The following is a 16506-nucleotide window of genomic DNA, read 5'->3' as shown; positions in this document are numbered from 1 at the left end:
ACATGACAAGGAACAACGGTTTCATTCATGCCCTTAAGCGACACAAGTATGAGTTGTAATAAAGTGAAGAAGTCTTTCTCTAAAGGACATTGTACCTGAAATTACTCAGTTCACAGTAAAAACTACAAGAAAGAGAGTGATGGGGTTGCCTTTGAAGGCAGCTGGATTTTGGTTTATTTAAATCTTGGCAATCAAGTATAGACCAAAATGAGACAGTGAAAGTCACCAGAAAAAGGAGATTGAATTTCTCCAACGAAGGTAGCAGGGCTGGTCTGACTCACTGTTAAACGCATAAGCCAAGTTTGGAGAAATCCCTCAGCTCACCAAGGATACCCCAGTCAAATAGAAAGTGGATGTTTGTAGAGTTGCTACATACAAACGGCAGCACTACATACTTGGAGACCTTTAAGAAAAGGTGCATGGGTTGTTGGCACAAATACCTACAGACCCGGCTCTGCACTTGAAAGGAAAAATTTCCCCACATTGGTGAATGTCAAGTTGGAAAAATTACTTAACATCTCTGTACCTCAGCTTCCTCATCTGTAAAGTAGAAATTAATTATAGACCCTCCCTCATATGAAGGCTTTAAATCCTGTAAATCTTACACATGGGACAATGTATGCATAAAACTTAAAAACAGTACCTGGTGGCCGGGTGCGGTGGCTCACGCCTATAATCCCAGCACTTTGGGAGGCCGAGATGGGCGGACCACGAGGTCAGGAGATCGAGACCATCCTGGCTAACACAGTGAAACCCCATCTCTACTAAAAATACAAAAAATTAGCCGGGCGTGGTGGCAGGCACCTATAGTCCCAGCTACTTGGGAGGCTGAGGCAGGAGAATGGCGTGAACCCGAGAGGCGGAGCTTGCAGTGAGCCAAGATCGCACCACTGCACTCCAGCCTGAGCAACAAAGCGAGACTCTGTCTCAAAACAGAAAACAAAAAACAAAAAAAAAAAACAAAAAGCAAAAACAGTACCTGGCACATAGTAAGGGCTCAATAAATAATAGCTGTAATGATAATTATTATTATTTTCTTTTTGAGACAGGGTCTCACTCTGTCACCCATGCTGGAGTGCAGTGGCACTATCATGATTCACTGCAGCCTGAAACTCTTGGGCTTGAGAGCTCCTCTCACCTCAGCCTCCCAAGTAGCTAGGACTACATGTGTGCCCAGATAGTTTTTTTAAAAAAATTTTGTAGACACAGGGTCTCCTTTGTTGCCCAGGCTGGTCGTGAATTTCTGGCCTCAAGCAATCCCTCCACCTTAGCCTCCCAAATTGCTGGGATTACAGGCATAAGCTGCTGGGCCTCGCCAGCTGTAATTATTAATGTGAATTGTTCATTCTGTGTCCTCTTCCTTCAGTTAATTAGAATTATAGGTGACCCTTGAACAACATGGGTTTGAACAGCACAGGTCCATTTATGCATGGATATTTTCAGATAAATATACTGGATTGTGCAGGAGGTGGGTTTACAAAAATAAACACATAAATATATTGGAAAACATTTTGGAGATTTGTGACAATCTGACAAAACTCACAAATGAACCACATAGCCCAGAAATACTGAAAACTTAGGAAAAAGTTAGGTATGTCACAAATGCATAAAACAGATGTAGATACTGGTCTATTTTATCATTTACTATCATAAAATATACGCAAATTTTTACAAAGCTTCAGCAGAAAGCCTATATAGATATATATATGAATTTTATGCAAAGTTAAAATTTATCAAAGCATACAAACACAGACCATAATGCATGATGCCACTTGTAGCTGAGAGAAATGTAAACAAATGTAAAGATGCAGTATTAAATCATAACTGCATAAAATTAACTATAGAAATACTGTACTACTATAAATATTTTGTAGCCACCTCCTGTTGCTATTGCAGTGAGCTCAAGTGTTGCAAGTATCTGCTTAAAAGGTGATGCTAATCATCTCCAACTGAGCAGTTCTTTTCTCCAGAAAATTGCGTATCACAGTAAAAAGTGATCTCTCAGGGTTTTTGCCCATTTTTCATCAATGTTTAGTGCAATACCATAAACCTTGAATAATGCCATGAGACCCATACAGATTGCTACTAGTGGTGCTGAAAGTGCTCCCAAAAAGCAGAGAAAAGTCATGGTATTACAAGAAAAAATTGAATGGCTTAATATGTGTCATAGAGTGAGTTCTGCAGCTGTGAGCTGTGGTTGAACACCATTGCAAGATAAATGAATTCAGTGCAAGGACCAGTGGAAAAAAAAAAAAGAAGAAGAAGATGAAGAAAGAAAAAAGGAAAAGATAAGAAAAGAAAAAAGAAAGAAAAGGTGATTTGTAAAGCTGTCACTTGCAGCTATACCAGCAGGGGGAAAAACCTTGCACTTTTTCCAAAATATCTTTTTATCTCATATTGAAATGCAGCTTTTATGTGGGAGCAGGATTGCTATAAGAAACACATACTTGTAGACTCTGATAGGATTTGAGAAAAAGCAAAATCCTTATATGACAACTTTAAGCAAAAGGAAGATGAAGGATCTAAAGCTGAAGAATTTAATGCCAGCAAAGGATGGTTTGATAATTTTAGAAAGAAGCTTAGCTTTTAAAATATCAAGATAACAGGAGAAGCAGCTTCTACCAACCAAGAAGCAATACACGAGTTCCCAGTCACCATTAAGAAAATCATTGAGGAGAAAGGATATCTGCCTGAACAGGTTTTTAATGCAAACAAAAGTGCCCTGTCCTGGGGGAAAAAAAAAGTCACAAAGGACATTTATTAGTAAAGAAGAGAAGCAAGCTCCAGGATTTAAGGCAGGAAGGGATAGGCTAACTCTACTGTTTTGTGTAAATGCAGTCAGGTTTATAATCAGGACTGCCCTTATCTATAAAGTTGCTAACCCCCTGAGCCTTGAAGGAAAAAGATAAGCAGCACCTGCCAGTCATTTGGTTGTACAAAAAAAAAAGCTTGGACAACAAGAACCCCTTCTCTGGATTGGTTCCATCAATGCTTTGTCCCTGAAGTCAGGACGAGATTACCTTCTAACATTCTTTTGATATTGGACACTGTCCCTGACCACCCAGAACCCCATGAGTTCAACGCGGAAGGCATACAAGTAGTCTACTTGCCCCCAAACACAACATCTTTAATTCAGCCTCTAAATCAGGGGGTTATCAGGACCTTTAAGGCTCATGATACAAGGTACTCTATGGAAATGATTGTCAATGTTGTGGAAGAGAACCCTGATAGAAAGAGCATTATGAATGCCTAGAAGGATTACACCATTGAAGATGCTAGCATTGTCACAGGAAGGTTGTGAAAGCCGTCAAACCTGAAACAATAAATTCCTGCTGAAGAACACTGTGTACAGGTGTTGTGCATGACACTCACAGGATTTACAACAGAGCCAATCAAGGAAATCATGAAAGAGATAGTGGCTGTAGCAAAGAATGTGGGGGATAAAGGGTCTCAAGATATGAATCTTGGAGAAATTCAAGAGCTAATAGACACCACGCCAGATGAATTAACAGAAGATGACTTGGTAGAGACGAGTGCTCTGAACCTCTGCCAGATGATAAGGAAGAAGACAGAAGAGGCAGTACCAGAAAATAAATTGACATTAGACAATCTGGCAGAAGGGTTCTGATGATTCAAGTCTGCTTTTTTACTTCTTTTATGACATGGACCCTTCTATGATACAAGCACTGAAACTAAACGTAACAGTGGAAGAAGGATTGGTACTATATAGAAACATTTTTAGAGAAAAAAAGCAAAAACGTCAGAAATGATGATATTTCTATAAATTTATACCTACTGTGCCTGCCAATTCTGTCTCCCTTTCCACCTCCTTCACCTCTTCTGACTCTGCCACCCTTGAGGCAGCAAAACCAACCCCTCTTCTTCCTCTTCCTCAGCTTACTCAATGTGAAAATGATGAGGATGAAGACCTTTATGATGGTCCACTTCCACTTAATAAATAGTAAATATTTGTTCTTCCTTATAATTTTAATAACATTTTCTTTTCCCTAGCTTGCTTTATGGCAAGAATACAGTATATGATACATAAAACATGCAAAATATTTATTAGTAGATTGTACTCAGTAAGGCTTCCAGACCAATAGGATATTAGTAGTCAAGTTTTGGGGAATCAAGTTACATGCAGATTTTCTACTGTCTGTGTGTGGGGTGGGGGGTCAGCGCCCCAACCCCTCCATTGTTCAAGAGTCAACTGTAGATTATTAGATTTGAAGACAAAGCTCATGTCGTTTTCATCCTTGAGTATCTAGCATATAGTTTGTCTCAATATTTTTTTCATTATTGAATTAAATTAGAATGAAGCCAAAGTTCATATATCTGCAACATAGCACTCTGATGCACACACTGTTTATTTTGTTTAGTCTCCAGGATTGATAGCTATATAGTTGCATATCTGCTCCTTTTTTTGTTTTTTTGAGATGGAGTCTCTGTCACCCAGACTGGAGTGCAGTGGCACGATCTCAGCTCACTGCAGCCTCCGCCTCCTGGGTTCAAGTGATTCTCCTGCCTCAGCCTCCCGAGTAGCTGGGATTACAGGCATGCGCCACCACGCTCAGCTAATTTTTGTATTTTTAGTACAGACAGGGTTTCACCATGTTGGCCAGGCTGGTCTCAAACTCCTGACCTCAGGTGATCCGCACACCTGGGCCTCCCAAAGTGCTGGGAATATAGGTGTGAGCCACCGTGCCTGGCCATATATCTACTCCTTAATCGTTTAAGCATCATAGTCATCATTAGAACACAGTTGACTGTATTTTAACATTACCTTGGTTGAAATACCACCCAGCCATCCACAATGTAATTATGAATATAGGATAAAACTCCACACAGTTTTGTCTGCAGAAAAAAATAAAGACATAGGTTATTTTATGAGAAAACTATACACTGAAGCATTGATTTTTTCATCTGGAGGTAAATGTTCAGCCTATTTTAACAAAAGTAATATAAGAACTTACAAAAGAGTTTAAATGACCTTTACATTTAAAATCAATCTTTCAAGGTTGAACATTGTTTAAACCTCAGAGCAGGGCCAAGAATACTCTCCTACATATAAGTTGCCAGTAGTAGAAGTGAGTTATAGCACTTTCCCAAAAGACAGGTCTCCTGAGCCTAAAGATCACTCCATATCTTATCTAAAGAACTTAAGAGATTACTCAATTCATATTCAAGAGATTTCTTATTTTAAAAATTCCCTTACATCCATTGCCTTCCACTTGAGTTACCCAGAACATTACAAAATGGTCTTTAAATAATTCCCTTAAAATCTCCTGAAGTAAATCAGTGAGCATATTTCATTCCCATTTTATGGAGGAAGAAACTAAGTCCTGAGAGCCCAGACTTACATGCATTGCAGAGAATCAAAGATAGACAGCATCCATCTCTAGATTCCAAAGCTCTGTCCTAATGTCAAGTCATATTGCCTCTATTCATAGAAGACTTGGATGGAAAATCTGACACTAATTTAAGCAAAAGGGAATAGTTCTCTGGGAACTATAATTAATTCATCTGCATCTAACAAAGGGGAAAAACATGAATTACATTCATCCTTCCTCCTAAGGTATACTTCCAAGTGATCTTGGTTAGGTTGGCCGAGCTCTTTGCTGACAATTTCACCACCAGAAAGAATTTAACGTAATGTGTGATGAGGTCTTGAGTAGATCTTGGCGGAAGGTCATAGTCTACAGGATTGTAAATGACCCCATATCTTTCCTTCAGTAAGCCTCAAAGCTTGAATACTTAATATTACAAGGCAATTGATCTAGAAATAGATGATGCTGGTTGTTGAAGACCTAGGTCTTTTAGCCTGGGTCACCATAAGTGATCTTTTTTCTCTGAATTAAAAAAAAAAAAAAAAAAAGTATAATTACAAAGAGTAATTCTTCCCTCATTCTCCATAATCCCACAGAAAATTGTGTCTAGGTCAGCTCAACCTTATCAGCTTATGCCTCAACTACATGGGAAAAAACTCCCCAATAATAACTGAATCATCTTTTAAAGCTGGGTAAGAAACATGCATCATTAACAAGCTCAATGCTCACAGAAAGACATGGCTGAGGTAAAGTCCTGAAGCACATATGGAAAATTTTAACCCCACCAGCAAAGACACCAGCGAGGTTACCCACACAAATCTCTAAGGGCCAGGCGGGTGACCATCAGTCCCCTAAAAAATTGGAAATGGATAATATGAATGCAAAATTGCTGTCTTCTTCCTTTTTGGACTGTTGCCATTACCATCCAGAAGGCCACTGGTGACCCAAGGAATGTCTTGTCTAAAGCCTAACACTGATACTCTCACAAACCGTAACTACAGCTTTCTAGAACTCACAGAAGTAATGAAAGTTTTTCCTCCTGCTGCTTCTCGTTCTTGGCATGATTTTGCTTCTGATGGTTGTCTTTCCATTAACGTCTTTTTGAGTGGCTGTGTTAGGTTGAGTGAAAAGATACTTGATAAAATTCATACTTTACATTACAGCTAGGCAAAGAATAAACAGCGTTCCCGTTTCTTTTTCCTTGGCTAAATCCATAGGCCTGTTTCCCATGAGGTAAAATGGAGTAGTAGCAGAGGAAGGCTCTAGTCCTTCCACACTCACTGAAATTTTATATGAACTGTTTTGGAAACATAACACAATTGTCCCATCATTTATTGTTTTGTAATACACCTTAAATTATTCCAAATGTAAGCATCAAGTTTTTCCACAACATATTTTTATTCAAACTTAGGTGTGATAAGATTGTTTTAAAAGCACCTTCAAAAATAGCCCAGGTTAGCCTTCATAAAAGCCTAATTATTTAGAGGTTTTTCTAGTGGCCTTGGCTTGGCATCCGGGGACAAAGAGATAATATTGTGTAAGAATGTCCTAAGTCCAAACCGCACTGCAGACGGCAGAAGCCCTTTGGGTGTCTGTCCACATAAATTGATAGGCATGTGTGCTTTTGTGTCTCTTATCTGAAAGAGGAAGAAGGCCTTTGAGCAAGGGGAAAGGAAATAAAAATAGAGGGGATGTTTTAGAGTTCCCCTGCTGCCCTCACAAGCTAGGGAACTAGTTTCACACCTAATGGGAAACCAGAGACCAGAACAGACGCTGACAGATCGTCCTCATGAAAAACTTGGTGAGATTCCAGACACAAGTGGTGCCATGCCTCAGATGACAGAAGAGACAAAGTCGGGAAGAGTCACACCCTTAATCTCCCTCTGCCACAGACCCAGAGCAGCTCCTGGTGGTGGTGGAAGGCACTCCAGAACCTGGGGAGGGTATCGTACTCACAGAGGACTGGGGAGCAGGACAGTGACATAGCCCCTTGCTTCAACTGCTTACCAGCAGGAGCTGTGTCCCTGGGCACATCCCCTGTATTCCCAGAAGAAATTGGGAAGATGGGGAACCGGGGTGCTGGGATCCTGGGTGAGCAGCAGCAGGTGGCTGGAAGCCACTGAGATTTAGGCAAGGATGTGATTGCAACTGCATTTGTGCTCACAGGATGGCAACACCTGGAGTACTGGAGCAGCTCAGCACCATATCTCTGTACCTTTCTTTCTCAAGAAATAGGCCCTTTGTCCCTACAAGTGGCTGGTCACTGCTGAGCTCATCCCGACCTCGAGTCCTAGCTGTGCTCATTGTACTTTCACCCTGGTCCCTCTTTTGCTGACCTGCCTCAAGTCTTAGTTCCTCGGAAATGAGACTTTGCCCATTTCTTGCTATAATCTCTCAGAGATTGAAAATAATTGCTGGGCGCTGTGGCTCATGCCTGTAATCCCAGCACTTTGGGAGGCCGAGGCGGGCAAATCACGAGGTCAGGAGATCGAGCCCGTCCTGGCTAACATGGTGAAAACTCGTCTCTACTAAAAAAATATAAAAAATTATCTGGGCGTGGTGGCGGGCACCTGTAGTCCCAGCAACTCAGGAGGCTAAGGCAGGAGAATAGTGTGAACCCGGGAGGTGGAGCTTGCAGTGAGCCGAGATCGCACCACTGCACTCCAGCCTGGGTGATAGAGTGAGACTCCATCTCAAAAAATAATAATAATAATAATTATCTGACGACCAGTGGGGTGCCCTGTTTGTTGCTGACAGTCTTCCCTGCTGCCTGCCTGGTGAAAGCACCAAGTATTGCCTTGGCCTTGAAATACCTGGAATCCCATTCTACCTGCTAATTGTCACCTCCTCCAGCCCCTCCACCATGTGACCACGTCCTTCTGCCTGATTCTGGGTCCCTCAAGGCCTGGATGGTGTCCCACAATAATACGTCCTCAGTAAGCTGTCAGCAGGCATGTTTAACTCAAGGGGACCAAACTCTGAAAATTACTTCTTGACAATCCTGTCAGTAGCTAATTACAGTTTCATTGACATGAAAATAATTTATAGCCTCTTTTAAGTCATGAAGGCAGATATATTCTATCCTCTTATTACAGGGGATCCTCAGGAAAATTTCCCAAATGGAACAGCAAACAGCCTGCAGCAGCTGTCAATCTTCCCTTCCTGTGAGAACAGGGGGTAGAGTTGATTATGACCACTGTCTCCTCTTCTGCATGCCCATACTGGAAAAACAGGCTGTGTCTACTCATTCCCTGGCGAGAGCCCTCTTTGAACAATCCCATGCTCCTTTGATATTGAAGCTTCCCATGAAAGCTCTCTTGGTTTGCCTGGGACTGAGGAATTTAGGGGGACATGGAGCTTTAAGTGCTAAAACTGGGTAAGACCCAGAAGAACTGGAAAGATTCCGGTGGACACTGTGGAGTTTGAGTAGTTAAAGCTGCTGAGACCCCTCATTGTCCATCCCAATACCATGGAGCCTGGGCCCTGGGGGCTCAGGACTACTGCACATTCCCACCTGGATCTGGTAACCAGCAGCAGTGAGGATGGCCCCAAACTAAGTGCTATTTGGGCCTTGTCTCAGTCAATAAGTATACTACAAAGTTTATGTTATTTGGGGGTGGTGAAAAGAATCAAATTGTGGCCTGGCAGCTCCAAATGTGGCAGTTCCTTCAACACTAGTCTCCAAACCTTTCTGATTGCATAGCTCTAACAGTTGCACAGCCCCATAAAAATATGCACATATCCTCCTGCAGCAGAGGAGGCCCACACCCAGGAGCTCCCACACAGGACCAGACTTGAGCAAGACATGAACTTCCACTGTGTTAAACCATGGAGAATCTGGGATTTATCCATTAGCACAACTAATACATTCAACTGGAAAAGAATATCATATTCATTATAAAACAAACATCATAAAAATTAAAGGATGGGGGATCAGGAAGCTGGTTCATGCCTGTAATCCCGGGCCTTTGGGAGGCAGAGGCAGGAGGATGATTTGAGCCAGGATGATCAGCCTGGGCAACACAGTGAGACCTCATCTCTATAAAAAAAAAAATTTTTTTTTTAAAATTTAAGGCTGGGAGCAGTGGCTCATGCCTGTAATCCTAGCACTTTGGGAGGCCAAGGTGGGTAGATCACTTGGGGTCAGGAGTTCAAGACCAGCTGGCCAATATGGTAAAACCCTGACTCTATTACAAATACAAAAATTAGCTGAGAATGGTGGCGCATGCCTGTAGTCCCAGCTACTCAGGAGGCTGAGGCAGAAGAATCGCTTGAACCCAGGAGGCGGAGGCTGCAGTGAGCCAAGATCGCACCACTGCACTCCAGCCTGGGCAACAGGGCAAGGCCCTGTCGCAAAAAAAAATTTTTTTAATTAAAGGATAGGATTTTAAGAATAAGTATAAACAGATGCTCCAATATTTTCCTCACCCTCACAGTGGATTACTTAGTGTATTCCTTCACTGTGGGCACATCACTTGGGAGACTTCTGGCCTAAAACTTTTTATGAATATTTCTCTATTTGACCGTGTCCAATGAACACAATATGCAACTCTGCTTGCAACAACTTTGTTCAGAAAATATGAAACATTCTCCTAAGGGAAAACCTCATGAGCCATTTCTAATGCCATGTTCATAGTAGATCTTTTTCTAAATAAAAACAGACAAAGCAATTCAAAGGAAGTTTGCTTCTTGCAGGTTTTTTGTTTGCTCCTGATTTTTTCTCCTCTTGTTTAGGTGACTCATCCTGAAGCAGTGGGCTGCGCACCGCCATGAGCCGCTTGCACTCTGAATGGATGACCCGGCCTTGGTCTTCTGACTTTGGACCCCGGGCAGTCTTTTGGATGATTACACTGACTGGGATCAGAGCAACAGGTTAATATGCTCAGAAAAGGCTTGGGGATGAGAGGTTGCTGGAGTTAATCTTTTTATAAAGATGTGTAACTATCTAAATTGCTCCTTGTCAAGTAACTCTGAGTGGGGACACAATAGGGAGGTGGCGGCTGGTGGCAGGAGGGCATGAGTCCCACCACTGCCCTTCAGTGGTGCTGCTTGTAGGGAACATGAAGAGCACACAGGGAAGGGAGATTTGCAGTTCCTCCACATCCCAGCTCCCCCTTGTCCCTGACCACCTGGAGAATCTCCTGGCTTATGTGACAGATGCTGCTTGGTATTTGTAAGGACACTGGAGTTTGAGGAGCTCATCACACAGAGTCACTCTGTCATTTTGGGAGATCTCTTTTTTTTTTTTGAGATGGAGTCTCACTCTGTCACCCAGGCTGGAATGCAGTGGCGCGATCTCAGCTCACTGCAACCTCTGCCTGCTGGGTTCAAATGATTCTCCTGCCTCAGCTCCCAAGTAGTTGGGATTACAGGCATGTGCCACCACGCCCAGCTAATTTTTGTGTTTTTTAGTAGAGATGAGGTTTCATCACGTTGGCCAGGCTGGTCCTGAACTCCTCACCTCAAGTGATCCACCCGCCTTGGCCTCCCAAAGTGCTGTGATTACAGGCATGGGCCACTGTGCCCAGCCCCCAGCCCTTTATAATAATGCAGTGGATAAGGGCATCTAGTGCTTTCTGCTATTGTCCATGATGGTTACACTTGTAAGAAAATAGGAATATGTTTACTGTCTCTTTTTTTCCACTTATTACAAAAGTCAGTGGCCCACATTGCTATAATCTTATAGTTGCACAATATCTGAAAAATCACTATTCTTGTAAATTTTCCTTTTCTCCATAGTTTTTAGACATGCATAAAGGTCATTAGTTTTAATTTCCAAATTTCAGAATCAGAATTCAAAATGACATTAAAAAGTTAATAAAATGTAAAAAAAAAAAATACAGAATCATAGTAGAATGAGAAGAGGCTAATATTTCTAAAGGGTAACGAGATTCACGATGATCAGGCTTACCTGTGCCTTGCGGCAGGTTAATTTTGGAACAGGAACTGAATAATTCAGCATTAAGCAAATAGGAGTGCATTCACAAGAACTAAGAGGCAATTCTTCTGTCTTAACCAGCACCAAAGAAACCATATTAGTATACTAGATATACATCTAGACTCCAGGTTTAGAAATAATATTAAAAATTTTTGTCTAAAGAGAACCAAAATTTCTAAATGGTTGGAGAAAAAAAGCTGAAGAATTAGTGCTCCCTAGCCTCAAAATCCAGAAGATGAAAGATGCTTAATAATGGTCTTTCAGCACATGAAAAGGAGTGAGGTCAGCAGCTATTCTCCCCTTCCAGTGAAGGTAGAATCAGAGGAAATATATTTAAATTGCAAGAAGATCAATTTATTACTTGGATCTACTTTTTAGATTTTATAAAATGACTTTAAAGGGATCAAGGTGCTCAGATTAGACGAGATAGAATTTTCTAAATTCAGCATTAACGTAAAGGAATGGTCCTTGGTGAAATTATAGTTATTTTCACAATTTTAAAAAATGTATTCTGGCAAAAGACAGCAAGACTCTAGAGACTGTCATCTGTAAGTCCTCTCCTGTAAGGAAGGGAAGAGGAAGTGAATGGAGATTCTAAGGAGCCCAGGGCTAGTAACTCAGAAAGGCTGGACTCCATATCAGCTCTGCTCACAAATAGATACCCAGCCTGAGATGACCTTCGAACAACAAACAGTCCTTTAGGATCAGTGAACCTTGAAGTGACTGCTGATGAGATGTCAAGGTCCACCTAAAGATAGAATTAGTCATAACCTTGGGCTAGTTGGCTATGCTGAGGGCAAAATCAGCAGGAGAAAAGGGTAGGGAAAAGGCTGGACCTCTAAGCTCTAAGTCCTTCCAAAGAGGCAAAGGGAAACCAGTGCTTCTGGTCCAGGAGAGCCAGAAAAGACAGTGCATTCCTCCTCCAGGGAAAAGAACAGATAACCAAGTAGGCTTTGGACTGAACTGGTTATCCCAGGGAATTCTGCTCTAACTACTTCAGATAAAGTCTAAATGGCTTTGCAAGCAATGACTCTGATCTGGTTTGGCCCGATTTATCCTACATCTTAGAATCTAAGGCAAAAATTGGGGCCGGGTGTGGTGGCTCACGCCTGTAATTCCAGCACTTTGGGAGGCCGAGGCGGGTGGATCATGAGGTCAGGAGATCGAGACCATCCTGGCTAACACGGTGAAACCCCGTCTCCACTAAAAATACAAAAAAAATTAGCCGGGCGTGGTGGCGGGCGCCTGTAGTCCCAGCTACTTGGGAGGCTGAAGCAGGAGAATGGCGTGAATCTGGGAGGTGGAGGTTGCAGTGAGCCAAGATAGCGCCACTGCCATCTGGCCTGGGTGAAAAAGCGAAGACTCCGTCTCAAAAAAAAAAAAAAAAAAAAAAAAAAAAAAAATTGGGCTAGGGCTGGGAAAATTCAAGAAGAAATTCGAAGTATGGAGTGGGGCCATCCCCATTCACTCTTCAGTGAGAAACCAGGGGAACAACTACTGTGTTGTTGCTCAAGGTACTTCCTGGCTCCAAATCTGTCCTGATTATTGATCGTCATTTTTTAACTACTCTCTGTTCTACCATGATTAATCCAACAAAGCAAAACATTTCTAACAGGGAAACCAGGTTTGTATACAGTACTTACTTTATAAATAGTAACTTGAGAGAAATACTTGGAAATGGTGTTCAGTTTTATTCCTGGGACAAGAGGATTCCAGATATAGAAGAGGAGGGAGAGCAAAATAACTTCAAAGAAAGTCAAATTTGTGGAAACTATGAGAATAAAAATAGAACCAAGAAGTGGCCCAGGGAGTTAGCCTGCTTGATACCCAGTAGTTCCCAGCAAGTTTTCAGATCATGAAAGACAAAGTGAGAAGATCTGGAATTTCCTCCTATGATGATTTTTATAAATAGCATAGTGTCTCCCAAACTTCAAGCATTAATCTAACACTGTCAAAGTTTTAGCCTTTTAATGTATCACTATCTTTCTACAAATCAGCTTTTTTGCTTAAATTAGGAAAAAATAAATTTTACATCATTACAAGTGCAGAAAGAGTATAACTTTCTAAATAAAGGTTAAGTATAAAAATAAATCCAATGAAAGCAAAAAGTTACTAAATCCTAGTTAGATACCATTGATTGCTGAAGGCTTTGACCATGAGATTCTTTCTCTGTTGAATAGGGTATAAACCAAAAATTAAATTCTAAGGCCCCCCAACCATCTGAATGGACTCCCTCCTCAGCCAGGGCTCTTTTAAAATTTAACCTGAGAGGCTGTTTCAGGCCATGATGAAAAGTGAGAGTCAGACATACCCCCTTATACCTCTTCAGCATTAACAGCAACACAGACTTTAAGCCTCATAAGAAACATTTTACAAACTATTCTCTCTGAAGCCTACCATCTGAAGGCTTCCTCTGCAAACAAGAACTTTGGTCTCCATAATCCTTTATCTTAACCCAGACATTCCCTTCTGTTGATCCCAGGTCTTTAGATAAACTCAACCAGTTGTCAACCAGGAAAAATTTTAAATCTACCTATAAGCTGGAAGCCCCCTGCTCCCACCCCACCACACTTCATATTGTCCCACTTTTCTGGACAAAACCAATGTATTTCTTAAATGTATTTGATTGAAGCTTCATATCTCCCTAAAATGTATAAAGCCAAGTTGCACCCCAAACAAACTGGGCATGTGTTCTCAGGACCTCCTGAGGGCTGTGGCATGGGCTATGATCACTCATATTTGGCTCAGAATAAATCTCTTCAGGCTGGGTGTGGTGGCTCATGCCTGTAATCCCAGCACTTTGGGAGGCCGAGGAGGGTGGATCACTTGAGGTCAGGACTTTGAGACCAGCCTGGCCAAGATGGTGAAACCATGTCTCTACTAAAAATACAAAAATTAGCCAGGTGTGGTGGCGCATGCCTGTAGTCCCAGCTACTCAGGAGGCTGAGGCAAGAGAATCGCTTGAACCCAGGAAGGGGAGGTTGCAGTGAGCTGAGATCGCGCCATTGCACTCGTCTGGGCAACAGAGTGAGATTCTGTCTAAAAATAAATAAATACATACATAAATCTCTTTAAGTATTTTATAGAGTTTGACTCTTTTTGTTGACAAGGGAAAAATGGGTGTGCACAGGATATCAAAAACGTATCATGATGACTTCCTGCTAAACATGGCAGATTGAACTCATGTTCATTTCTTCTCACTTCTGAAGCTTCACTAAAATGCTAGTTAAAGAATAAAAAATAGATATAAGTAATCAAGAACAAAGAGAATGAGAGCAGACACAAGAGTAAAAGAGAGGAAGTGAGGGTAATCTGGCTGCAACATCTGTTACCCCATCAATTGCCAGGGTTGATTCAGCTGATCTGGCTGGCTAGGTGGGTGTTCCTTTCCTCCCTCCCCACTCCATGTGCATCCCTCCCAAAGCTGCATGCTCAGTCAAAGAGGACAACCATCCTCAATAGAGGAGGACCAGTTTCCGGTCAAGGGTATATGAGTAGCTACGCTCCCCTGCTGGAACCTCCAAACAAGCTCTCAAGAGTGGAAGAGAGCCATTAGCAAAATTCTGCAGGAAAGACAGCACATGGGGGAACAGTGGCTGGACTGGTAGAGTGCAGAAAGCCGAAACCAATGTGCCTGCTGAAGGAAGAAGCAATGAAGACTGCGACCAACCTTACCCCAGAACCAAAAAAAGCTCAGGAATTGGGCGCCCCAGGTACCTTAGAGGCCAAAGGCTGGAACATAAGAGTGGTTGAAAAACTGAATAAGGAGGGCTTAGCTGCCCTCCATTTCTGCTTCCCACTCCTGAGCCCCACCCTGCTCCCCATCACAGGAGGTGGGAGGCTTATTGCCTGGAGAAACAGAACCAGAGACTGTTGGGGACTTCAAGAACAATAGAGGGTGGGGGTAAAATTCTGTCCTGAAAACAGTCAGAATCTGCATGCTACACACTGCACAGTTGAAAAACCTTCCTGTCTTTACCTACTGCACTCTCAAAAGTCAGGCCTATTATCCTATCTCCACCCCTCTTTCCTTCAACCCCTGAAGGAGGTTTAAAGAGTTTTCTCTAGAGAAACTAAGTGGTACCAGAAAGATGACCTACAGATACTTTGGAGGTTCTCCAGAAGAAAGCTGCCTCCTGACCAATCATAAGCCCCAGCCATGCACATGGAGCTTCCACATCACTCTCTAATGCCTCTTTCTTAACAGCCAGTTGAGAATTATTAACACCAGATGTTTGGGTAAAACCTCTAAGATCTCCTTTATTCAGATCTCTCTGCAGGACCCTTGTCATCATCTTGACCTCCTGATGCCATCAGGGCTTACTCCTCTTTTCTTCTTTACCTACTGATATGGTTTGGCTGTGTCCCCACCCCAGTCTCATCTTGAATTCCCACGTGTTGTGGGAGGGACCTGGTGGGAGGTAATTGAATCATGGGGGCAAGTCTTTCCCATGCTATTCTTGTGACAGTGAATATGTCTCACAAGATCTGATGGTTTTAGGCCCGGTACGGTGGCTCATACCTGTAATCCTAGCACTTTGGGAGGCCAAGGCAGTCGGATCACCTGAGTTTAGGTGTTCAAGACCAGCCCAGTCAACATGGTGAAACCCTGTCTCCACTAAGAATACAAAAAATTAGCTAGGCATGGTGGCAGGCACCTGTAGTCCCAGTACTCAAGAGGCTGAGGCACAAGAATTGCTTGAACCTGGGAGGCAGAGGTTGCAGTGACCCAAGATTGCGGCCACTGCACTCCAGCCTGGGCAACAGGGTGAGACTCCATCTCAAAACAAACAAAAAAAAATCTGATGGTTTTTAAAAGAGGCATTCCCCTGCACAAGCTCTCTCATTTTCTGCCTGCTGCCATCCATGTAAGATGTGACTTGCCTTTCTCCATGATTGTGAGGCTTCCCCAGCCACATGGAACTGTAAGTCCAATTAAACCTCTTTGTTTTGTAAATTGCTCAGTCTCGGGTATGTCTTTATCAGCAGCATGAAAACAGACTAATACACCTACACACACTCCCCTAAGTGATTTTATCCAGTCTCATGGCTATAAATCATCTTCCTGTGCCAATGACTCCTGAATTTATATTTCCAGCTCAGATCTCTCTCCTAAAATGCAGACTTGTTTATCCAGCTGCCTCTCTACTTGGAGGTGTAACCAACAATGTATTTGTCAGTTTATGATGCAATCATAAACAATCCAAATAGCTTAGTAGATCATAATGCTTAAGGCCTCTC

General features: G+C 42.3%; 1 protein-coding gene across 4 annotated transcripts in view; it reads right to left on the bottom strand.

Annotated features, from left to right (window-relative positions):
* The window catches only part of MGST2 (microsomal glutathione S-transferase 2), a 101607-nt gene that overhangs the window by 67354 nt on the left and 17747 nt on the right, over positions 1-16506 (bottom strand). For 2 of the 4 annotated variants that reach the window (XM_063723665.1, XM_002815158.5), the window contains exon 3: positions 4784-4854. The exons of 1 other annotated variant lie outside the window; for it this stretch is intronic. In XM_063723665.1, the coding sequence (XP_063579735.1) occupies positions 4784-4854 (71 nt within the window). Of the gene's footprint in view, positions 1-4783; positions 4855-6343; positions 6363-16506 lie in introns of those variants that run through there. One more of the 4 variants, XM_054553543.1, reaches the window with a different exon arrangement.

This window comes from Pongo abelii, chromosome 3, assembly GCF_028885655.2.
Source record: "Pongo abelii isolate AG06213 chromosome 3, NHGRI_mPonAbe1-v2.0_pri, whole genome shotgun sequence".
NCBI classification, from domain to species: domain Eukaryota; kingdom Metazoa; phylum Chordata; class Mammalia; order Primates; family Hominidae; genus Pongo; species Pongo abelii.
The sequence above is the reverse complement of the archived record's forward strand: the minus strand, read 5'-3'. Positions and strand labels throughout refer to the sequence as shown.